Source organism: Mesoplodon densirostris, chromosome 5 (genome assembly GCF_025265405.1).
Source record: "Mesoplodon densirostris isolate mMesDen1 chromosome 5, mMesDen1 primary haplotype, whole genome shotgun sequence".
Classification (NCBI taxonomy): Eukaryota; Metazoa; Chordata; class Mammalia; order Artiodactyla; family Ziphiidae; genus Mesoplodon; species Mesoplodon densirostris.
In genome coordinates, this window is record NC_082665.1 from 111,543,308 (window position 1) to 111,569,748 (window position 26,441).

Genomic DNA, 26,441 nt, shown 5'->3' on the forward strand with positions numbered 1-26,441 from the left:
TTTGACTGGGGAGGGATAAGAAACATTTAAGAAGAATTATATTTGAGGTGAGATGTAAAGATTACCTGAGTTGTCGATTATTAAACAAATGTGGAAAGGTATTTTTGATTGAAAGAAAGAGTAGTCCATAAAATGCAAGTACTATTTCAGAATTAAGACTAGGATATGAATTATATTTTATTATGAGATGAGATTAGGGTCAGATCATCAAGTGTGTTCAAAGCCATTCCATTGAGTTTGGACTTAAAACTTGATCTTTGAAGATATCTGAGAGGTGAAGTGAAGCATTCAGGTCTATGTATAAACTCAGGGGTGTTGGAGGGCTCCATTATTGCCACAGCTTATAGCTATAAGAAAGAGCTAGGCTTGTCTGAGAATTCCCCAGACAACCATAGCCTAGGGAGATAGGACTGGATTGTAATTATTGATTATTTGGCTTAAGGGTCAGATATATATTGAGATGCACAAACTTAGCTCCTAATATGGGTTTGATGGCCACTCCTTCTCCAACCCCACCTGCTTCTGTGGGCTCTTATAGCATTTTATTTATTCTCTCCTATTTCTATTACTTAACAAACTGCCTGGTAAGTAATAAGTACTCAAATATTTGCTGAATGAACAAACTACTGATTTATTTTAACAAGTGAGGAAGAGCCTGGTGATCAGAGCCTGAGTAAACAATCTGTATATGAGCATCTGGTATTAAGCAGGACAGAAGACAAGTCTTTGATTCTTTTCCTTTTGTCCTTGAGTACTTGGATAAATCACTCATTTCCTGAGGTGAGCCTCCTTCGTTTGAAATCGTTAGGGAACACTCTTCATTCACTGTGCTTTACCAACAATGGACTGATCCAGTTGCAGCTTCAGAAAGTCAAGCTTCACATCTCCCCAGTTTATTTCCTCTATGAATTTTGAAAGGATCAGAGTTTGAAGGCTGCCATAAAACAACTAAAATTTTTCCCAAAAAATACTATTTTATAAATACCAAGATTGAACAGATAAATTACAATTTCCTACTTAGAACAAATTGTCTGAGATAATTATTAAATTCTTAATATTATTAGGTATATATTACCTGGAAAATTTTTATACTCCTTTTCATAATTGCAGTTGATGCTCTCATAACATTTATAATTGTATATTATATTAATAAACAAGTCAATAATATTATAATAAGTGCAAATCAATTTTTAAGTCTTTTAAGAGATATTACAAATCACTAATTAGGAAATATTTGATCAGTGAAAAGTTTTTGTCCACTATGGAAAGAGTGGTTAAAGTCTAGTCTTTGTTCTCTACAAAGTATGTTTTTAATATTTCCCATTTTTGCTTGACACATCTGAAATCAAAAAGCAATTTGGGCAAAGTTTGGTTTCCAACTCTCCAGTTTATATGGGGCATTCACTGATACTCAGTGATACATTGTTGTTATCTAGAGGCATATTAAAGATACTATGTAAATGAAATTGTGTGTGTGAGTGTGTGAGTGTGAGTGTGTGTGTGAGAGAGAGAGAGTGAGAGAGAAAGCGAGAGAAAAGGAGAGAGAGAGAGAAATGCATGACAACACAGGACCAGACCCTCATAAGTTGGAATGTGGAAGAGGCACTATTAAATTTCTAAGTGTTCTCCCTTCAAGTTCTGGGCTCATCTCTTCCCTGCCATGCCACTGTGAAATATGGTCATGTTTCCAGCATTCTCTCCTAACCCTGGTGCTCTGCTTGTCCTGAAAGCTTGCAGAGACACATGCAAAGAGATTAGGACTCAGCTTTGGTCCCTTCAAATAGTGTAGGCTCATTGCTCAAGCCATAGAATATATCAGAGAATAATGTAAATATATCAACAATCAAAGGATGAGTATAGAAAAAATCTTGCTTTGGCAGAGGTTTGATAAAGTGTGCATTTACAGTCAAGTGCCTGGAAATTTTATATACTTTAGTGCTGTTTAAGTGATTTCTTCTGTGTCTTAGAGACCTCTCTTTTAAGATTTTCTCTCTCCTTGGTGTACACCACAGTCTTTGGTATATTCCCGTTGCTTGGGGATCATCCTTACACCTTTCCAAAGTACTCTAAAAAATGAGAGGTCACTGGTTTCTTAGGGGAGAGTATGAGAGAAAGGAGTAAATAGATGCCAAAGATTTCCTTCAGCATGATTCTCAGAATTAATGAGTCAATTTTACACACACACACACACACATACACTCCTCCATTTATATAAAAGTCATTTTTTTAAAGTGCTGTCTAGATTGACATATATATACTAATATGTATAAAATAGATAACTAATTAGAACCTGCTGTATAAAAGTAAAATTAAATTAAATTAAAAAAAATAAAGTGCTGTCTGAAAACCAAAACCAAAAAAAAAATAAAATAAGATAAATCCAAGAAAGATTTTTTTTGGTGTGTGTTCACCAAACCGTTTTATTTTCCTTTTGGGCATAGTTAAATATATGTTCCAGCTTCCCTTAAACTTAGATGTGGGCATGTGACTTGTTTCTAACCAGTACAATATGAGCAGGAGTGCTGCATGCTACTTCCAGACTTCCTAAGGTTACAGTAAGATCCTTTGCTTGCTCTCTATCTTCTCCTCGCCTCCCCTCCCCCCCTTTCATTTTTCTCTCTTCTCCTTCTCTCTTCACTTCCAGGTTGGATAGATAGGACCCAGAGGAAGTTTTTGAGCCCTAGAGGATAGCCTGGCTACTAGATGAAAGAATTCAAGATCTCTGTCTAGATCTTGTAGGAAAACTGCACAGGAGAGTAGCCTGAAAGGAAATATCCTCCTAAGACTGTGTAGTGAGAACTAAACTTTGATTGTGTCATTTGTTTTGAGACTATGGCATCTAATTTCACTGTAGTTAGCTTTTACTCTAAAACAAGGATCATGTAGAGTATGTTCTAGTCAGCCAAAAGATGAAGTTCTCAGGGAGAATACATTTGATCTCTCTATGAATGTGTTACTTTTGTTCTTCTAGGGAATATGTCTTGATCAACATGAAGACCAGCTAGTTATGTAAAGTTAGCAGAAGATTATTACAATTTCCTACTGCCATTGATGGTAAATGACTCTTTAATAAGGTCACAAGTACTGAGTCTGGCACCATCCCTGTGGTGGTTTGGGGTCCATCCACTGTGGTATATAAATCTGGCACTAAAATTAGAGCAGTTAGCCATGTGAAGAATTTGGGTTCTGTACCTAAACCACAATGAACCTTAATGCAGAATAGTAAAGATTTATCACTGTATACATTTCTGTGCAGTGATTTGGTTTGTTTGTTTTTCTTTTGTTAAAAAAATCAAGAGACCATAAAATTGTCTGAGAAATAACTCTGTGTCTCCATGAATACTGAGACTCCTGTGAACTGAACCATGCCCCTCAGTATAACCCCTGTGACTCATCATTCTCAAGGGGATGAGGATTTAACTTTAGACCACAGTATAGAACAGGGAAAACAATTACCTCCTTTTTATTGAGTACCTGCCAGGTACTGTACTAAACATTTTACTCTTACAGCAACATAACACACTAGGTGTTTGTATTTCTGTTCTCCAAATGAGGAAACTGAGGTTTAGGAAGCATAAGGAACTTGCTCTAGGTCAACCATCTGTAGTGTGGCAAAACCAGAATTCCAAAATTCCTGTTTCTACTAGTGCCTAGGCTCCTGTTATGGATCTATGGACCTTTAGATTGTTTATCTTTAATTGTATTCGATACCTCCCTTTTATGTATAATGCTCCCTCTCATGAATATATTTTTTGTCACTTTTATTTTATTTTATTTTTGAAGTATAATTGATTTACAATATTGTGTTAGTTTCAGATGTACAGCAAAGTGATTCAGTTATACATGTTTATATATCTATTCTTTTTCAGATTCTTTTCCCTTATAGGTTATTACAAAATATTGAGTATAGTTCACTGTGCTATACAGTAGGTCCTTGTTGGTTAACTATTTTATATATAGTAGTGTGTATGTTAATCCCAAACTCCTAATTTATCCTCCACCTACCTTTGGTAACCATAAGTTTCTTTTCTATGTCTGTAGATCTATTTCTGTTTTGTAAGTTCATTTGTATCATTTTTTTAGATTCCACATATAAGTGATATCATTAGATATTTATCTTTCTCCATCTGACTTGCTTTGCTTAGTATGATAATCTCTAGGTCCACCCATGTTGCTGCAAATGGCATTATTTCATTCTTTTTATGGCTGAGTAATATCCCATTGTATGTATATACCACATCTTATTGATCCATTCATCTGTTGATGGACATTTAGGTTGCTTCCATGTCTTGGCTATTGTAAATAGTGTTGCAATGAACACTTGGTTGTAATGAATTTACACTGTAAAAGTTTTCTCAGATTCTCAGTCACTGGTCTTTGGATACATCATGGAAACAGTGTGATCATTTGCACATTTTATGTTCTCCTTCAATTATTTTGAATTTGAATCTTGAAAGATCATGGAAACGTTACTCCTGATCACTTCCCTTTTAAAAATATATAATTTGCTGCTCTTTTTTTTTTTTCATTCAATGCCAACATTGGAATGGTCTTATTAGAAAAGGAACTTTTCAGCTTTCACATCACTAAACACAGTGGAGATGCAAGAAATCTATGGTTCTTATTGTGACTAGACTGAGTAATGTTATGATAACCTGAGTTTTGCAGAGAAACGTTTGAAAATGACCCAAAATAAAATAACAATTATCTCATTCACATTCTTTTCCCATTGTGGCACTAATCTATTTTTTTGAAAAATTTTACCTATCATTCCACTTGTCTCCTCCCAAAAACATTTGCCAGAACCTCCAAGTATCATTAGATGTAATTCAAACCATGGATTGCAATAACCTCTGAAACATGATCTCACACTTGTACAAACCAACAGATGTGGATACACACACACAATGTTTTCTGCCCTAAAGCTACTATGTTTCAGCATCTCTGAAATTAAATAGTTGCTACTACTATCCGATAACCTTCCTAACACACAAATACCTACTATTATTTGGACCAATTATAGGTCATCTCATAATAAACAATGTACTAAATATTATCCTTCACATGGATCAAATCATGTATTCATTTGAGACAGGGTGTCATGTAATACTTGTGACTAGGTAGTAACTTTGAAAAATAAATAAGTGAATAAAGTTTTTTTGAAAACAAAGATGTGGAGAACATAACTACAGATAGCAGTTGACTGCTCCTAGAAGGATCTGGATGAAATGGGAATTGAAAACAGAAACACTGTTTTCATACAGCTGTAGTTGTAGTTTTTTAAATACAAATATGCTGAATTTAAATTTTCCTAAGCTCAATACACTAATAACATGACCTCACAAGCCTACAGGTCATAGAGAAAATCTGAAATTAGGGTGACAAATATCCTGTTTAAATGAGGTTGGTCTCATTAATCTAAAGTAATCATGCTTGTCCAATCCTTAAAGCTATTTATTGCTTCCATAAAATCTGGGAATTAGGCCTGGGGATATATGTTCTCCACTGGATAAGCACCTTCCTTTAGAGCAGTTTTCTCTGCTTCTGTTCTTGTTTTCCTGTTAACTTGAAATTGGATCCAGCTTCCAAAAGTCAGTTTTGCCCTAAACGTGGAAAGGGAAGACAGAATTAGCAGTAAAAGCCAACAGGTTATATGAAAGGGATAGAATTAAAGAATATGTTAATGTGGAAAAGGAGAAAGTTCTTTGTCATCTGCTGTTTCCCTCAGGCTCCAGGAAGCTAAAATCAAAAATTGGTAAAGGCAGATAACAACACAAGGGGATCATCCTATGGACAGGGCATGCATGTTGGGAAAATCAGTGCTAATCTGTAATGAATAAACTACAAGAATCTGTCATGAGCAGATCTAGAAATGGACTTCAAAAACATTGATTTCCAGTGTCTGGAGGGAATTCCCAGAGACAGCTTTGCAGTGACCAGAGAGCCAAGATTGAAGAAGACACAAACTCCTGGAATAGGAGTGATTTTTTGTTTATTTTGGAATAAAATGTTTACAGGGAAAAATAAACCTGAGAATACTGCATAAATGACATTAAACAGGCTAAGAATGAAGACCCTTGCTATATTATTTAAAAATCTAACGGTTACTAGAGAAGATAATCATATGGTTAAAGAAACACATAACATTTTGAAGTTAGCCAACTAACAGTGATTTGGTTTTCCATGGGGACTGAGAATCTATGAATGTGAGACTGAATGTGGAAATGCTTTTGAAATTTACATTGAATCACTTACCTTAGGGGGGAAAAAAGCAGCTGTTGCAAACCCCTGGGAAAGGGGCATATTTAACACAAATAGGAATATAGGAAGGATTTAGATAAACAGATGTCTCTTGTTTAAATGTTCCATGTGAGGAACTTGGATGTCTCTCAGCCACAGACATGACTGAGTGAGGAAAGGAAGATTACTCAATTGCCACAATCGAAGAGGATGGTCAGGAGAAAACAGTGGCAAAGACAAAACCCGTAGATGCAAGAGGGAGAAAACAGTCCATAGAGAACAGTGTTTCGAAGATTAACATATACACATTACCATGTATAAAATAGATGAACAACAAGGACCTACTGTATAGCACAGGGAACTATATTCAACGTTTTGTAATAAGCTATAATGGAAAAGAATCAGAAAAAGAATATATATATATATATATGTATGTGTATATATATACACATACATATGTATATATAAAACTGAATCACTTTGCTTTACACTAGAAGCTAACATAACATTATATTGAAAAAAATTTTTAAATAATAAATAAATATGTAAATAAAATAAAACAGTGTTCTGAGTTGGTTTGGTGGCAGTGAGAGGACTTGTTCCTAGGGAAGCTCTGCTTCTTCTGGTAACCACAACTTTCTTTTATATGTGCTCTTACATCTTCTAATTTAAAATGAACCTGTAGCTTTTGGCGGCAGTGACTTATCTTGTTCTGAGTCCTCAGCTTCCTAATCTGTCTGTGGAGCCCCAATCAGGCTTGTCTGTTCTCCCTTGATTACATGTCCATACTTCACACATTCATATGTGTCCTTTCACATCTAATTTATCAGAAATCCTGTTATACCCTCATATCATTTTTATAAACATTCCACCTGACTGACTCACTTATCCAGTCTCTCCTTTATAACTTGAAGTATTGAGGATTATGCAGTCAAAATTCTATTTTGTAGGTCAGGGTCAGCAAATTTTTCTTGTAAAAGGTCAGATAGTAAACATTTGCAGCCTCACAGGCCTCATGGCCTCTGTCACAACTTCTCAACTCTGACACTGTGGTGTGACATTGTCCACAGATGGCACCTAAACAGGGCTGTGCTCCAAAAACCTTCATCTACAGAAACAGTTGATGGTAGTTTTTGTGGATAGTAGTTTATAGACCTCTCTTGTAGATAAGAATCTTCTATTTTTCTTATTTTATTTTATTTTTCCTTTTTTGCGGTATGCGGGCCTCTCACTGTTGTGGCCTCTCCCGCTGTGGAGCACAGGCTCCGGACGCACAGGCTCAGCGGCCATGGCTCATGGGCCCAGCCGCTCCACGGCATGTGGGATCTTCCCAGACCGGGGCACGAACCCGTGTCCCCTGCATCAGCAGGCGGACTCTCAACCACTGCGCCACCAGGGAAGCCCCTTTCTTGAGTAAAATTTCCTTTGAGAGTCTTTTTCTATGGAATTATGGCCTCTCCTTTTCTTACTGCTTTTGAAATATCCTTTTCTGAAATGTAGATAAATGTCTTTAATATGATCATTTTTCATATACCTTTGAATCTATGACCAACCTGGGCTTGTTCTCTAAGTGGGATGCCATTTAAGAAGCACAGAGCCATCAAATCGAACTTAAAAGAATGTTCCTTCATTTCATTTCATTTTTTAAAAGTTCTCTTTTATTCTTTTTCTCTGGAAGGATATTAAAAAGGCCCAATCTATAACTTTGAGTGATAAGTTCCTTTCTTCTTTACTCTTCCCCCATTTTCATACACATTACACTCTATTCATCTCTTCTCCACCAAACCCTATCCCAAATCCCCCCACCCCTGCAAGCTCAACCCACAAAATTTTCACTTTTTACCCTGTCACCTCTTTATTCTTCCCTTTTTCTCCTTCCTCCATTCAGAAGTCAAAGAACTAGGGCAAAGAGGGAGAATCTAGGCTACTGGAGGCCAGGTCAAAACCCATGAACATTCCTGATTTTTTTTTTATCCTGTCAAATATTACCTTTATGATTTTCATGATCATTATTAGCTTAAGTATCAATATATTTCAATTACTTATAAAACACACACACTTATACACAGTACCCAGAAAGAGTATCATTGCAAGCAGCCTCAGAAGCCATTCTACCTTCAACCCCTTTAGAGAGTGCATCTCTTCATTAAAGACTGGAAGCTGGCAGGACAGGGAAAGGGAGAGGTTCCAGCTATCATTTCTCTGCTACACATTCACCAGCCAGCACCTCCTGACAGACTTGGCCATCTCACACTAAGACAAAGCAGGCAAACAAACACAAAAGGCTCACAGGACCACACTGCCACCACTCTGTAACCACCTTCTGAGCATCATTGGACAGCTGGAGGGAGGAGAGCAAAGAGCCTGTCCATAGACAAGTTTGCTCTCTCCAAGCAATGTTCATAAAGGCAGGCTGCCTGCAGGAGGTGGGATGCCCAGAAGCAAAGGAGGCAATTGCCATCAGATGGGGTTGCTATAAGAGTGCATCGAGAGGGAAGATCTTTGTGGAGATTCAGAGGCCTGAACTGAAGTTGGGGCAGCGGTTGTTCTTTCTATAGGTAGGAAATTTTAAGAAAGAAGTCTTTGCAGCTGTGGTGTTGGCTTGCAATGGACAGTCTTCCCCAGGGGTCAGGAATAGCTTTGTGTAGTTGCATTGTCTGGTGTCAGCTGAATGTAGCAAAACTGGGGCCGATTGTTTAATAGGTGAGGGTCAAGAGTTTGGGGACCTTAAAATAGTAGAATAGCAAAATGGGAAGGAAGCTTAGTGATCATCTAGTAATCCAATAACCTTCTTTTACACATAGGGGGAAATCAAGCCTTGAGAGGAAAAGGGATTTCCCCCAAAGTTACCTACCCAGTTAGTCTGCACAGAGAAAAAGAATATGGATCTTACCATCAAGTGTGTTTTCCTCTGGATTGCTCTTCATGATTAGAAATATTAACTTGGGGCTTCCCTGGTGGCACAGTGGTTGAGAGTCCGCCTGCTGATACAGGGGACACGGGTTCGTGCCCCGGTCCGGGAAGATCCCACATGCCATGGAGCGGCTGGGCCCATGAGCCATGGCCGCTGAGCCTGTGCATCCGGAGCCTGTGCTCCGCAACGGGAGAGGCCACAACACTGAGAGGTCCTCGTACCACAAAAAAAAAAAAAAAAAAAAAAAAAAAAAAAAAAAAAAAAAAATTAAATTGGTGTAGAATGCAATAAGATCCTTGAGTTATTTTGTGAAGATGGGTAACAGGAAGGGGTAGTGAGCCATCTTGCTTTAGAAGTTCAGCTATGACTTTGTTTCATAAAGGGGTTTCTCCAAACCTCCTGGAAGATGTCTCCATGTTTGCTTCACATGCCCAGACTTCTCTCTCTGGGAGTAAGGATGAGCCAGCAACCCAGGTGATTCTAATTTGCATATTTTCCCCACTTGAGAATCACCAGAGCTAGACGCCAATGGTTCTTAACCATGCCACACATTAGCAGCTTTTGTGGAACTTCTGAATTTTTCAGTAATACTCCTGCCCAGATTCTACTCTTCAAAACTCTTATTTAATTGGTTGGCAGTAGTGTCCATCCATCTATATTTTAAGCATCTCATGTCTTCTAATATGTAGCCAGGTTTGAGAAATAGGAGACCAAAAGAAGCCTGAACATTTTGGCCTGGGTTGGGATAATAGCATGCAAGTGAAGAGGTAAGGGTAGCAGTTTGGAGAGATGTTACTGAGGATGAATTAGACCAGAAGAAGGCCATTGCTCAAGAGGAGAGGAGGAAAGCAGGGCAACAGGCTGGGAGACTTATTTGGGAGAGTAATGAGGTTCATATAGACTCAGGTGAAAGCACTCTGCAAGCCTGATTAAACAAAGACGCCAGGGCTTCGAAGGAAACTGTGAGGACAGACCTACCGGCTCTGAGCTGAGGTGTATTTGGTTTCCTCAGCAAGAAGGAACGGCAAAGGACAGATGACTCAGAAGGAAGTTTCCTGAATTGGCAGGTAAAGAAAAGATAATAATGGGGCAGTTCTAGAAGTGGGAGTGTGTTTTACTGTCAGAAATTCTAAGGCCTTTGTCCATCAGATAACAAGTTCAAAAATCTCCTGTAAAATGAATAATAGAATCTTGGGACCAAAGGGCCTTGGAGATCATCAGAGCCAGCCTCGTCACTTCACAGGGGAGGCACTGGAATCCCAGAGAGGGTCAGGGACTTGCCTAAGGTCACCGGGAAGCTGGGGCTCTGACCTCTGTCTGTTCTGGTAGAGTCAGCATAGTGTAATGGTTAATAGGATAGCCTGCTGGGTTTGCTGCCCTCACTAAGTGTGTATCTTTGGGGAAGCTACTTGTGCTCTTTGTACCTCAGTTCCTTCATCTATAAAATGAGGATTATGATAGTTTACTTTATCATAGGTTGTTGGGTATATAATAAAGTTGATATCCATAAAACATTTAGAACAATGCATAGCATGTAGTCTGTGTTCTCTGATAGTAATTATAACTGTTACACAGTACTGTTTTACTCAAGTGATAAAAGCCATCTTAGTGAACAAGACTGTGATAATACCTTGCCTATTTAAGGATGCAGATTTGGAGAAAATGCAGATTTATCAAGGTATTCTATTTTTGATAACAACTCCAGAGGGATAGATTTCAGGTGAATTCCAAAGCTGTGTGTTCTCATGTGAGGTTTTGTTAAAGTACAGATTCCTGGGCCTCATTCCAGGCCATCTGAAACAGAATCTCTTGGAGGCAGGGACAGGAACTCTGTATTTTCCAAATGTGGACCAGGTGATTCTGCTGAATGTTAAAGTGTGACACCTACTGCCCCTTGCTGGGGAAGTGGAATAACCTCCTATGGTCAGGATCCAAGGCCTTCTCTCTCCATGAGAGAAAGGTACTATTCTCTTTTCACTGTGACATATGGAAATTGAGGCTCAGGGAGGCTGAATAACTTGCCTAAAGGGACTGACTTTGTAAATAACAGACTAGAGACTCTGAGGTCAGATCTTAAGACCCCAGAGTTGTCATATTCCCAGTTATCATGTGATCTTGAGGAAGTAAAGTACCACTAGGCTTCAGTTTTCTTATCTATAAAATGGGGGTAATACTAGTATCTACATCATAGATATTGTGAAAAATGAATGCACACCAGGCATGTTGCAGAGTACCTTGCCCATAGAAGCAATCAAATATTAACTGTTATTTCTGCTATAGATGTTGGCATTGTTATTTTTACTCCAACTTCCCAAATATTTCCTTCAATAAGCATTTGCTTGACACCCTCTTGGTACCAGATACTCTGCTAGACTGTGAAGCTACAAAAGCCAGAAACTGAAATAAATGAGATTCCTATCTCACAGAACCAACCACTCAGTAGAAACTGTAAATAAGAGACTATACTGTAAGAAAAGATGTGATCCTGATCAGAAAGAAACTATGAAGTGCCGTAATGATTTAGCAAAAACAAACTTATCTACCAGGCTCTCTTAGAAAATATGTCATTCTGAGTGAGTGAGTTTTTTAGATAAACCCTTTAAAGAGCATTTTTTTTTTCTTTTTATATTGGAATATAGATATTTCTGAAAATAAGACATACTTACTTTGCTGTCCTTCTAAACCAAGAATAGTGTGTGCCATGAAAACTGCTGATGACTCAAGGGTATCATTGGAAACTTTATTCATTGGGTTGTATCATCACACCAAAGTCCTCAGGGGCTTCTGGGGTGTACCTGTCTCTTTGTTTCTGTTCTTGGTTTTAAATTTTTTCTCTTTTATTGTTACAAAACATCCAATTCCTTCCTTACAGAGGTTATTTGATCTATCAGAAAGAATAAAACTTCAGAGTTAATCCAACCTGTATTTGTATACTAACCATGCTAGTCTGCACGAACTAAGGCCATTCATTCATTCATCACATGTTTATAAATGTCCTATTATGTCAAGAATTGTTATTTATAGGGATACAAAGATATATTCATGTAAGTTTTTGTTCTTGAGAAGCTATAATGTGGAAGTTTCTTAATCATTTATAACTATAATTTCCTCACATCTCTCAAGTAGAGCTAAGGCAATAGCCAACGTTGAAATGTCAGGAATTTGGGGGTGTGGTAGGAGAGGGGTACAAAATACCTATATTATATGGTAATGGCTTTTTTCTTTTTCTTTTCTTTTTTTTTTTTTTGCGGTACGCGGGCCTCTCACTGTTGTGGCCTCTCCCGCTGCGGAGCACAGGCTCCGGACGCGCAGGCTCAGCGGCCATGGCTCACGGGCCCAGCCGCTCCGCGGCATGTGGGATCTTCCCGGACCGGGGCACGAACCTGTGTCCTCTGTATCGGCAGGCGGACTCTCAACCACTGCGCCACCAGGGAAGCCCTGGCTTTTTTCTTAAAAGCAAAAATCTTCTTCAGATTTCTTTCAGTTCATGAAAACAGACACTAATGTAGTTCTTTAGTGAGAGCAAAGTGACATAACAGGAACTTTCAGAAAGCAGGGGATACTCTTTGCTTTATGCCAGTTCGACTTATGAAAGGTTTCATAGGAATGAGGTACTTTCAGAAAGCAGGGGAAACCTGTATTTCCAGGTGCAGTTCTAGGTCCTGGGATGCAGCAGTGAACAAGGCAATCTGCTCCCACTGACTTTGCATTCTGATGGAGGACTGACATAGTCCAATAAATACATAATACAAACGCAAATAAGTGATCTAAAAATATATAGAAGAAGTGTGTAGAGAATGAAGCATTTTCTTGGGTTCATTTATTTCTCTAAATTCAATCTAGTACATTCCTCAATCCTAAGAAAACGCCTCTGATTTCCATTTCCCCATAGTCCTTCCAGAACTCTGTGCTCATATGTCTGAGCCATGGATGCTACATGAACTTCCCATCTGGACTTCACATTAGTGCAAAACTGTAACATATCCAAAACCTGATGTCATGGTTATTGCATCTATTCAGTTATCTCCTAAATTCTAATTTGAGGGCATAGGTAAATGCCTGTGTGTAAGCATGCATGTGTCTATATTTGCATACTATAATGTTAAACATGATATTATAAGTAAGGTGGACTCAAGTCTCCCTTATCATGATCTTCTACCAGATGCCAGATTTCAGGTTGAATTGATCAGAGTATTAAGTGATAAATTTATTATAGGAGAGTGATGCATGACAATAACCTTTTTTTAAGTTCATGGATTTAGACAGCTCAGCTGGTGAAAAAATTTAAGTGTACACTTTCTTTCTGCGGAACATTGCAGTGGGATCCAGGAAGGCTGGGACTTAGCACTAAGGCCCTATGGACTTCCTGTGGGACTATCAATAAGATCCCCATGAGTCCTCATTTATAAAGTATACATGCTGAGAAGTAGTCTTTTCCTATTCTGTTGTTGTTGTTGTTATAAGAACTAGGAAATTAAAAATATGTTCTTGACTTCCACTTCCTCACTTGTTAGTTGGGGCAATACCATTTCAACATGAGTAAATTACAATAGAATGGACTAAGGATAAAAATACTTAAAGTGCGCCAAATTGAGGAAATGAATTCAAACAAAAAACAAAAAAAATTGTAGCTCTATGAATCCATTTGGGCTGCTATAACAAAATACCACCAACTGGGTGGCTTATCAACAACAGAAATTTATTTCTCACAGTTCTGGAAGCTGGGAAGTCCAAGGTCAAGGCACCAGCAGATTCAGTGTCTGATGAGGTCTCACTTCCTAGATCATAGATGGCTGTCATGCCTCTAAAAATTAACGTGGCGAAAGGGACAGGAGAAGTCTCTGGAGCCCCTTTTATAAGAATACTAATCCCATTCATGACGACTCTACAATCATTACCTAATCACCTCTCAATGACCACACCTCCAAATACAATCACATTGGGGATTAAGTTTCAACATATGAATTTTGGGATGGACACAGACATTCAGTCTATTTCAGTAGCCCTTCTGAGTTTTGTACTGGGTGTTGGCAAATGTAAATAATAAAACTTGGGGGGAATATAGTGGAGTATAAGAGGTTGTAATTTGAAAAGGCTCCTGGCTGAAAACTAACATGTAGGTTACAGCTGGATGAATGATTTGCAAAAGGGGTTCAGCCCAAAGGAATAAAGGAGATGAGGGGCAAGGTCTGATTAGGTTTTGTTCAGGGCACAAAGATGAGAGATTATAAATTCTGAGTTAGGGAAGCGTAACCTGATGAAAATGCTGTTTTTCTAGACAGATGATCATACATAGGTTAGGAGAGAATTCTGACAAAAGAAATGAAAGCAGGAAGGAGGTTCAGTGGGAATTGGGAGTGTGAGAGAAGGGGGCTATAAGTCAGAGAAATCTTACCTTTAAGGCAGCAAATGCTTAGGACAAAGAGTGGGGCACAAAATATGAATCTTAGAGGAAATGGTACTTAAGAGAGGAAAAATTCACCTCAGAATTAAAAACTGGTGATTGACACTAGATATACAGACTCTGATCAGAGAATTTGGGGCCTAGGGTGCTCAGTAAAGAATTACAAGAAAAAGGAGCTGTGGGCAATCAGGTCTTCAGACAGGTAGCAATGAGAAGAGAAAAGTCTTCTGAAGATGAAAGGGTGGTTAATTAACTATGGTAGAAAGGAGAAGAAGTGAATGTTGAAAAATACAAAAGAGAGTTTCTTAAGAATTAAGTTTATCAGTTCAGTAATATGATATAAAAAGGAATTCCTTGGTTATGTTACTTTGTTGCTCAAATTGTGACAAATCAAAAATGTTAAGGCATAATATATGCTCTAAATGCAATTTACCCATTGAATTTTTTTTGTTAGGATTTTTTCCTTTTTTTCTTTTTTTTTTTTTTTCTTTTTGCGGTATGTGGGCCTCTCACTGTTGTGGCCTCTCCCGTTGCGGAGCACAGGCTCCGGATGCGCAGGCCCAGCGGCCATGGCTCACGGGCCCAGCTGCTCCGCGGCATATGGGATCCTCCCAGACCGGGGCACGAACCCGTATCCCCTGCATCGGCAAGCGGACTCTCAACCACTGCGCCACCAGGGAGGCCCTTTTCTTAATTGATCTACAATATTGTGTTTCAGGTGTACTGCAAAATGATTCACACACATATATATATAGTATATTCTTTTTCAGAGTCTTTTCACTTATAGAATAATACAAGATATTGAGTAGAGTTCTCTATGCTATACAGGAGGTCCTTGTTGGTTATCTGTTTTATATTTAGTAGTGTGTATATGTTAATCCCAAGCTCCTAAATTACCCCCCTCCCCACTTTCTCCTTACTCATTTAAATTTTGTTTGCCAAAAGTGAAGCTGGGATATAGGTTTGACTTTGGGGTGAATAGAGAAGGAAGAGACCAATCATTTTTCAACATGAAGCTGAAGAGAAAAGTTTTCTATCCAACAACAAAAAAGTTCTTAATGGGCCTGATTTAGATTATGTGAGTGACTTCCTGAAGGTGGATTCATCTCAAGTATTTGAATAAATTTACTCCTCCAGGGCTCTTGGGCACTGCTGGGTACAATAAAGAGGCAGTTTACTAAAAGGCATCTAGGTGCTCTTCAGCATCCTTAAAATTAAGTATGACAATTAATAATGATAATGATAATAATAGCAAAGTAAACTGAAACTATGGGAATGTTTCTGAACTAAAAATATAAAAGAAATTGTGTGATTTAGAATGCTGTTGAGGCCAACCAGAAGACTTGCTCTGGAAAAGATCCAGAGAGGTTGGTAATACAAACTTAAGACATAATTTGATGGGTTGATAGATTGGATGGATGGATGGAAGTAAGGTTGGAAGAAAGAATGAGAAGCCATGTTCAGAGTTTTTTTAAAATTAATTTCTATTGGAGTATAATTAATTTACACTGTTGTGTTAGTTTCTGCTGTACAGCAAAGTGATTCAGCTATACATAGATATATATCCACTCTTTTTTAGATTCTTTTGCCATGTAGGTCATTACAGAGTACTGAGTAGAGTTCCCTGTGTTATACAGTAGGTTCTTATTAGTTATCTATTTTATATATAGTAGTGTGTATTTGTCAATCCCAATCCCCCAATTTATCCCTCCTCCCCCTTTCCCCATGTTCAGAGTTTTTAACAACATTTATCTGAGAACTGGGGACATTCCCAGAGTATTTGAGTACTCTAGTCCCTATGGTGGGCAACAGAGACCTCAGCTGTCTTTCCTTACACTACATTTGTCAGCTAATCCTGGCAAGATGGAAAATCTGCAGAAAGGCCAGATATTCTATAATATCACTCACGGATTAGTACTAATTTTCCCACACCATTTCTTGCTTATTTTGAGTGCCAAGGATAACTACTGTGATGAAACAGAATTAGTAGGCTATTTTGTTCTCTTATAGAAAAGAAAAATTCTAACTGTGAAAAAACCCTTCATATTGTGAATGAAAATTAGAAGTCATATATGTAATTTATTTAAAAATGAGCTTTGAAGTTATACAATCCTAAATTTAAATTCCAGCTCTATCACTAGCTGAGTGGCCTTGAACAATTTCCTTATCCTCTCTGAGCCTAAAGATGGTCATATGTAAACTGGAAAAGCAGGGCCTATGAAGTGAAATCCTGGCACAACCAATGGTAGTTCTTTCCTGCCAATCACCAAGCAAGTAGAGCACAAGCCAAAATGAATGACCTATTCTGGCTTTCCTGTCCTTAGGAAGGCCGTAGTACAGTGGGAAATTAGGAGTTGGAACACAAAAGGTAAAAATTAGGCAAACATTGAAGGTGTTTTATTTCCAACACTAAACTATGAAAAACTTTCAAAAAAGTAACGTCTCATTCATTCCCTACATAATAGATACTCAATATATATATTGTTGAATCATTTGCACATAAACCTTTACTTGAGATACAGTATTAAAGAATGGCAGCAACAAATTTTTACAGAAAATTTTATTATTTTTTAAAAATCTGAGCAATTTCACTACATTATTTTTTTTAAATGTATTTCAGGATCAGAGATAATGGTAAAATAATTAGGAAGTGATCAGTTTTGAGTATTTATTATCTTTGTTTTTCTAAATTATTTAAGTTTAATATTTTATAATAAATTATAATAATAATTGTGTTTAACAACTAGCTAGGAAAATTCCAGAAAGAAAATTTAGCAGTCTGCTTTCATTAGCCAATACTCCAGCACAACAGTGTATCCTAGGGTAAGTTCTTCAGGTCTAGACCTGTTTCCTTATGAAATAAGGGAGCAAGACTAGACAGACTCTAAGATCACAGCCAACATTGACATTCTATAAGGTCCTCGAAGATTTAAACTCATGTGTGACCCCATCTTCCCAACTGTGAGAGCAGTTGGTGAGGCAGCCCCTCCAGGTCTGTGCTCATGGAGATTTCTGGTGCCAGATTCTCCCTCTAGCAGAACAACTGACACCCAGTCAAGGAGACCTTTGAGTCAGGAAATCTAGGAACAGCCCATGTTCTTCTCATCTGCATCACTACTAACTGCTGTTTTATTCCATTAAGTGAATTAGGGGATGTTTGTCTAGAAACAAGTATATTTCCTAGTTTTATAACTTTAAGTTTGGATGATCTAAAGGGAACTAAGGAGGCTTTAAATATTCAGAAAAATTAATGGGAACTGCTGCAAGAAGCCGAGTTGGGTAATTCATGGTGAGAATTAACATCTGATACATAAATTTATTCTTACTGGACTGTGAATAAAGACCGATGTTGAGTATAATATAGCAGAATGAACTGATTTCTTTTCAGGTTTCAGCTTTTCCATATATTATATAAATACATATAATATATGATGTATTTATTTTATATATATGTATTTTCATATATATATGAAAAACTGTGCTGGATGGTCTTTGAGATCTATTCATTCTAAAATCCATCTATAACACTAAGGTTGTTTTGAACTTTGAAATTTTAGAGATTTGGAGACTTTTCAGGAGAGCTGAAAGAACCTAAATGTTAGACTCCAGTGATGACTTTTAGGTAAGAACAGGAAAAGTGAGAGGGAATACAGGCTGTTATCAGATACCCCTTGGTGTTTTCAGGTCATTTCTACACAGTAGGACCTTTCTTTCTTTCTCTTTCTTTCTTTCTTTCTTTCTTTCTTTCTTTCTTTCTTTCTTTCTTTCTTCTTTCCTTCCTTCCTTCCTTCCATCCTTCCTTCCTCTTTCTTTTCCAGGAAAAACAAGCTGAAAAGAAAAAAAAAAAAGACTTAAGGCTTGCTGTCTTTGGGGGTGACTTTTTTTTTAACATCTTTATTGGAGTATAATTGCTTTACAATGGTGTGTTAGTTTCTGCTGTATAACAAACTGAATCAGCTATACATATACCTATATCCCCATATCTCCTCCTTCTTGCGTCTCCCTCCCACCCTCCCTATCCCATCCCTCTAGGTGGTCACAAAGCACCTAGCTGATCTCCCTGTGCTATGCGGCTGGTTTAATAAAACCATTTGAACAGAGTGATTGGTCTATGAGTGAATTGATACTGAGATTCACCCAAAGGCAAAATGTTGGAAGATAGGTAGGACTAAACCTCATTCTTCCTGCCCTATGACACCAATGGATCACTTTCCTTCTTTTCTCTCAAAAATGTTTTACATATTTATTCAGAAATGGAAATCAATAATGGGTTTGCAAAGAAGAGACCTTGAAGATCCTCAAGCCTAGACCACTGATTTTTTTTTCTAATAGAACCCTTTCTTCAAATGAAATCTTGCTCAGAGACTTAATACACCTAAGACAGGCAGAAGACAAACTTCATGGTGTTAAGGAGAGAGGAGATCTACCAGTATGGCCATTTCTTTACATCTGGTGAATACACTGAGGCACCTAGGGTTTCATGAAACACAATTTGATAACCACCAATCTATCCCACAGCCCACCTCCATCTTTTGTTATAAAGCCCTCTTTATGCCTGAGGCCCTGGGGGAGGAAGTTGCCCAGTTTAATGTAGCAAGCCTAAGACAAAGGTGATCTAGGAGAAACTGAGAGGTGATCGGGGCATTGTTTTGGTCCAAGGACACAGATACAGGATGAAAGGTTTGAACTGGATTGAAATGAGGGATAATTCTGGTTTAATGTAATTACTTCTGTGTGATATTTTGCAACTTTAGCAGACTTTTCAAATACACTATTTAATTAGCTCAATTCAGTAAGTATTGCCTGGATACAAATTATATAGTATTTGACCTAATAGAACCAATGTATTGATTGTGTAAATATGAAAATGTATAATACATTTTCTATATGTAAACCTTTCAAGTAAGGCTTTCAACCACCCTGTGAAGGAAGCATAGTTGAAAAAAGTAAGGTACAAAAACGTTAAATAACTTGGGAATGGCCTCATAGAATGCCAGCGGTAACCTGAGATTTGAATCCAAGTCTGTCTCACTCCAAAACCCATGTTCCTTCCACTCTAACCTCAAGGAACTATCAAACTGCAAGAATGCAAAGATGGGAGATATAGGCTTAGCCCTGAATTAGGGCTATAGTAATTATTACACAAGCAAAAAGCTAGCATTGACGAGATCCAACAAGAGGCCAAGAAAATTTAAAGAAAAAGATTATATTTCAAATAAGCAACCAGGAAATACGTTGTGGGCAGGAGAGCACTGAGGATTGGGTAGGCATTTGAAAGGCAGTGGAGCAGAGATGATGATCCTTATGTCACATTCAAGGAAACTGAAGCTCACAGAGCTGAGGGGCATTTCCAAGGTGTTGGAGCTGGTTCGTGGTGACATCAGAGATACAGGGAAGCTCGTTTAGAAGTCAAAGAGAAACTAGAGGGAAAATATGAAATAAAGGAATAGCAGAGTAAGCACAAAAAGAAACCAGAACTTCCATGTAGAAATAGTGAAAGAAGTAGAAATACTAAGTGACTATGGAGCCAACAGTATTTTTCTCTCTTTTTTTTTAGAGGAAAGTGACAGTGTCTAACTTCCATCTAAGATCCTTCTTTCTTTTTGAATCAGCCCCATACTGCCTGTTACTTAAAATCTAGGTTATGTTAATTGTCAATCTCTTAGAAACTACACCTATGTTTCTGCCAACTTTAAGAAAATATTCTCCTTTTTTGTATTGAATGTCACATACTGAACATCACTATTACTGAGAATCTACTTCATGTTGCTGAGTTCACCTTCTAGTGCTCACCTGGCTGTCAGGCTACCAGTCATAGTGTTAAGGTCTTTGGATATTAGGCACATGCTTATGGGTCCGTGTACATGACAATCCATATGACAGTTTGTTTACTTTTTGGAGTTTGAATAATTCATATATTTGTTCACCTCCATTTTTGTCACTGGTTAGGAATTGTTTTACTTTTATTCTACCCACTTCCTTCTCCTATTTTATTTGAAGAAAAATTTTAATGTAAATCAAAATATTCAAAAGTGCCATCTATGGGAGAAATCTTCTTAACTGTCAGTCAGTATTAGACCGATTAAATTTTATTTCCTTTCTACTCACTAGTTGGGAGTGTATAAACCAAGTCTGGGTTCCAACTCCAAAAAAGAAACAAAGAAAATTAATTTACCCTTTCAATTTAAAGATACTGGATTTTTAGATGCTCTTCTAATTATAGACAGATTTTCTAGATGTGCCCATCAGGGACATCATAAACTCTGATAGCCCCCACTCTTGTTTCCAACTCCACAAGGCTAACTTTCTCATTCCTCATTGCACCTGCTCTGCAAAGGTCATTGTATTCATTCTCGTGGATTTATTTTCACCCTATGATGAAGATTTCTGTTTCTAAACTTCTAGCCCATTTTTCTCCCCAAAGTTTAAAATTTATTCAACTGTCTGCTTCACTTTTTGTATATCCCATTGGTCCTTCAAACTTAACATGCTAAGATGGATCTCATCATCTCTTCTTTCTTTCCAAGCTGGATCTTCCAACTGTGTTTACTGATTTAGTTAGTGGAATCATCAACCACTCAGTCCAGGAAAGCTGGAAACTTGAAGTCCTCCTTGACTCTACTCTTCCTTCTTCTTCTGTCAATAACATAAACAATATCTGACAACCTTTTCACTAATAATTAAAATTTTCTCCATCTTTTCCATCCCCACTTCTATCATCTTATTGTCTTACCTGGACTTGTGCAACAACCTCCTAAATAACTTTGCCCATAAACCAATAAGCTATAAATCCTTCCTCTATACAATTTCTGGATTTATCAATGTAAGACATATTCTGTTTCAATCTAATGCTTCAAATCCTTTAATACTGTAAGGATGGATACACTAACTTATGTATGTGATAAAAAAATATATACAAATAAATACACACACACATAGCCACACACATAGTAAAGTACAGTAAAACTGGGAATTTCCGAAAAAAATCAGTAGATTATATCAATATTAATATTCTGGTTCTGATATTATATGATAGTTTTGCAAGATGTTACTTCCCATCGGGGAAAACTGGATAACTGGGACATGGGCAATCTCTATATTTTTTATTACAACTGCATATGAATCTACAATTATTTCAAAATAGAAAGATCATTTAAAATATCTTGCAAAAATTATTCAATACTCACTAGGAGTATTGAAATATTTAAGCTTTTTAAAAAGCATATCACATAAGTTTCTACTTCCCTCTCCAGCTTTATCTCCTTACATTCTCTGCCCCAAATTTTTACACTGTGCTAACAGTGCCATAGACTGATCATTCTGCACCATTACTCCTTATCTGACCTCACTGATTTCTTCTCATTATTTAAGGCTCTTTCCTTGATCCATCAGATGAGATGATATATTTCATCATTGTGCTTTTATAATATTATGCACACTTTTAATACATTTATTAGAGATTTGTTTTCCTGCTTTACCTTCTCTACCAGGACCTTCTAGAGGGTGACATAGTCTTATTCACTTTTTATCTACAGTGCCCATTATCTTCCTGGCAAATAATAAATGTTCTCTATATATCTGACTTTAGTAAATGAATGTGCATCTACATATAGCTTAAAATCATCCACAATAAATCCAATGTTATTATCTTCTATTGTGTAACTAGGCCAGATCATTCATTTGCAAATTTAAGGTGATTGACTATCTTATTACACTATTTATTTAACTCTCTATAATATTGACAGTAATGATTAAGAGCTTAGCTAATTTCATCCTGGAGTAAAATTAGTCTACTGATAATCACAATGAATCACATACTAAGATGAGATATGCAGATAAAATGCAGATTTGGAGAAGGCATCTCCTGAGAAAGTTGATGTTTTCCTTCACATGTATAGGGAGCAAGGTTAATTTTTTATTTTAAGTAAAGGCAAACTTGAGGACCCTACAACAAAATGAAAAAAACAGAAATACCTTTCATTTGCAATCTATTCAGATGTTCGCTTATCCCTTGGTCTGACGTGGAATTCTATACTCCAGTTAAAAACCACCCACACACACATTAAGATATGTAACAGGTGATAAAAAAAAAATCTGGATCTAGAGGTTTGAGTTTATTGTCCCTGGGCCTGATGCTAAGATGGTAGTTATGAGGGGGGTGATTATGCTGAGGGTGAAATTTTTTTTACCTTGTTTTTTTGTTATTATTCACACTTTAACATTAATATTGTTAATAGTGATAACAACACCATTAGCTACACAACCCTTTTACAGTTTATAAACTAAGTTTATATACATTATATTTCTTCTGTATCTGAGGGTGAAATTTAAGTTTTCTGAACTCATTTTCATTTTCTGATTTTACTTTTTACCTGCTGGAGGCTGAATGGGCAGATAATCAGTTGAGACATTTGTGAAACAGATTTAATAATAGGTCAGACTCGCTGTCAGACTTAATGAGGGAATGTTTATTTTCTTTTTGAAATTGGCAGAACGTAGATGGATAGTGGAGGTGCAGAGTGTAGCAACATTATTATTTAAGAATGAAGAGCTTTGATAGAAGACTTGATTTCCTGATTTTATGGCAAAATGGGATCCTTGTCACTGCCTAAAGAAACACCGGTTGTGTAACTTGTAAAATTTGCTGTGTATCCCTGCATGATTTTGAAGATTCACTTGATTTTTTTGATTGACTATGCTTTAATTTTAATATCCAGTATCTTAAGTACAGAAACTATAATCCTAGTTTCATTTTTGTCCTTTTAAGGTTTGTAGAAACCCCAGCCCATTTCTCTTGGAAAGAAAGTTATTACCGATCCACTATGTCCCAGAGCACACAGACAAGTGAATTCCTCAGTCCAGAGGTTTTCCAGCACATCTGGGATTTTCTGGAACAGTAAGTATCAGATAAACAAAAAACTGTTGAACTGTTATAGACAGGTAACTGTGGATGGTCAAAGTATTGCTTACTAGGGCATGTTTCTAGAATCAATAAAAATCAGTTAATGTTGTTGGGAAAAAATATTCTCTGCAATAGTACCTCTGTGTTCAAAATTCAGAGGAGATTTATTCAATTTCCAGCCCCAAAAGATCATTATTGTTCTAAGGTGGTATAATTTTGGAGGATCAGAAGCCTCTCCTACCTAACCCGAAATAACTTCCCCAGTGACTCTCTGATACTCAAATTTGTTCCTTTGGCTTAAAGACTCTCATTTACTGTTAGGTTTCAAATACCCTCTGAGAAAGTAAAACACTAAATTTTGTTGGTCTGTATGCCTTGCTAGGAAGAGATCTCCTTCTTAAGATCAGGTTTGGATATGTGAGCAGATTAAGGGAAAGATGAAACAATATCCAAGCATTGGGGACCCAAAAGGTTAGGGTATATCCCTGATACTTTCCTTCTATTCTGTGTTCCACCTAGCAGTTCTTTGATGAGGGCAAGGATCATGACTCCCATTTTACAAATAGGGCTTAGATTTGGAATGCCAGAGATTTCACATCTGGAAATTGGTTGAGCCAGGATTCAATCCTAGGGTTTTTGTCTCCAATCAACAAGCCTTGCCAACTTTAAAACAAATAGAGCTCATTGTTACCGACTGAATGAGTGTGTTTTAGTCCCTTTCCACACTTAACACACTTTTGTTTTCCTTTATGGTAGGCCCATCTGTTCAGTTCAGCCCATTGACTTGAACTTTGTGGATGAACCATCAGAAAATGGTGCAACAAACAAGATCGAGATTAGCATGGACTGTATTCGCATGCAGGACTCAGACCTCAGTGACCCCATGTGGGTGAGTGGCATGGGCTTCCCTTTTAAATCTGTGGGCCATGCTATCCACATCTCTGTTATACCTGTCTCTTTCATGGCACATGAAAAGACAGGTGGCTCTGAATGGGCAAGGCCATTGGAAAGCTAGTCAATGTGGTTAGCAGAAAAGTAATTAGGATCTGTGGGATCTGGGTCTGCCTCAACTTTTCATGATGCGTACGTTTCCACTGGTATGGGGAAGGAGATTGGAGATAATTCCTTGCATTCTTTCTTTTTTTTTAATGTCGGTTCATTGGTTTGTTTATTTATTTATTTTTGGCTGTGTTGTGTCTTTGTTTCTGTGCGAGGGCTTTCTCCAGTTGTGGCAAGCGGGGGCAACTCTTCATCGCGGGGCACGGGCCTCTCACTGTCGTGGCCTTCTCTTGTTGCGAAGCACAGGCTCCAGATGTGCAGGCTTAGTAGTTGTGGCTCACGGGCCCAGTTGCTCCGCGGCATGTGGGATCTTCCCAGACCAGGGCTCGAACCCGTGTCCCCTGCATCGGCAGGCAGATTCTCAACCACTGCGCCAACAGGGAAGCCCTCCTTGCATTCTTTATCTAAATTGCTCCTCATGTCTATCCCAACTTAGAGCAGATGGTGCCAGCCCAATGTTTTACAGCGGGTGGAGACAGTCAAAACCAAAGCCAAGATCTGAATTGTATACAAAGTACTTTCCACTATTTCAAACTGCCTCTCTCATAGAATTATGCTTTTTTAGTGATGGAGGATGAGGTAAATTCTATGCAAACACACAGATTCAAGTAATGGAGTAAGAGGAAAGAAGCTAACTAATATATAAAATACGCTCTCTTTTTTTTTGGCTTTACCACTGAGTCCCTCATGACCTTAGACCTCAGTTTTTCCTCTATAAAGTGGCAAAATCTTACATGCACACACCTCCTAGGCAGCTAAGGAGTGTACGGGTTAAGGATAGTAAAACATTTTTCTGAGGCTTTTAGATGAAATTTCTTGTATTTGTTCAGTCCATCATGCTAACTGGTGGGTTTTCTTTTCTTTTTTTTAATCATTCATTCACCACACATGCCCTACTGCATTTTCTATAAAAAAACAAAAATTTGTAGAAAAATGGAAACGAAAAGAGCTAGAAAGAGGGTGGGTTGTTACAGAGTGTCTGCTGATGTGATTAAAGAGAACACTTTATAAAGTGCCATGACTTTCTTTTTTGGGGGGGAGGGGGTGGTCACCAAATTACTTTATTTGAAAGATGGTACAGATGAAAGATGTTTTGGTGTGCCTTGCCTCTCTGGTCTGATGTAAGATTTTCCTGGAATTCTCACTATATACTCTTTAATATAGATTGTACTTTTTAATACTGGGAGAAGGGGAAATGGGAGAAGAGGAGAGGAAACAACCTAAAATAGAAATTGTAACTTTTCAAATACACTGATATTTTGTCACCAAATTGATAAGTGAAAAATACATTTCTTCATTGGCCCCTTCCATCTTAATATGGATACTAGTCTCAGTTATCATTGAGCTAGTAGAAGGAAACTGACAGATAAATCCAAGGGGCAGGTAATGCTACGCCTTGGAATGTGTGATAATTAAAAATAAATATTTATAAATATATAAATTCTGATTTGACAGTGACTTAGAAATTAAGATATCTCCAATTCATTTAATAATATCACCTCTTAAGCTAACAGGTTTGCCTAGGCTTGTGCTACCCATCTTTTTATATTCTCTCCAGGCAGGGATTTCCTGTTTCTCATAAAAGCAAACCAAGTTATTTAGTTTAAAATGCAGACTCAAGCTTTTTTATTTACAGCTCTTCTTATTATTAACTTTTCACATACTGAAACATGTGGTTTCTTAATGTTCCATGTTGTTTCTTCTTTGTTTATTAGACATTTTTTCCTTGAGAACATCTCATTTTTTTTCTCCTGTCTAGCCAATCCCTAGCCATCCCTCAACACCAAGCTTGCCTTACCTTCTCTAGAAAAAGATTCCATATCACTGTTCTCTAACAGTCTAAATTACAGACTATTCCTCTGAAGAAACCTAGGTATATTTTTAATCAGATTACTTATGACACAATGTTATAGTTGTTTCTT

At 37.5% G+C, this 26,441-nt stretch overlaps 1 protein-coding gene across 4 annotated transcripts in view; it reads left to right on the forward strand.

Moving 5' to 3' along the window:
• TP63 (tumor protein p63) overlaps window positions 1–26,441 on the forward strand; it is a 209,363-nt gene that overhangs the window by 49,435 nt on the left and 133,487 nt on the right. For all 4 annotated transcript variants that reach the window (XM_060100122.1, XM_060100123.1, XM_060100124.1 and 1 more), the window contains exons 2-3: window positions 23,326–23,454; window positions 24,217–24,349. In XM_060100122.1, the coding sequence (XP_059956105.1) occupies window positions 23,326–23,454; window positions 24,217–24,349 (262 nt within the window). The remainder of the gene's footprint in view (window positions 1–23,325; window positions 23,455–24,216; window positions 24,350–26,441) is intronic.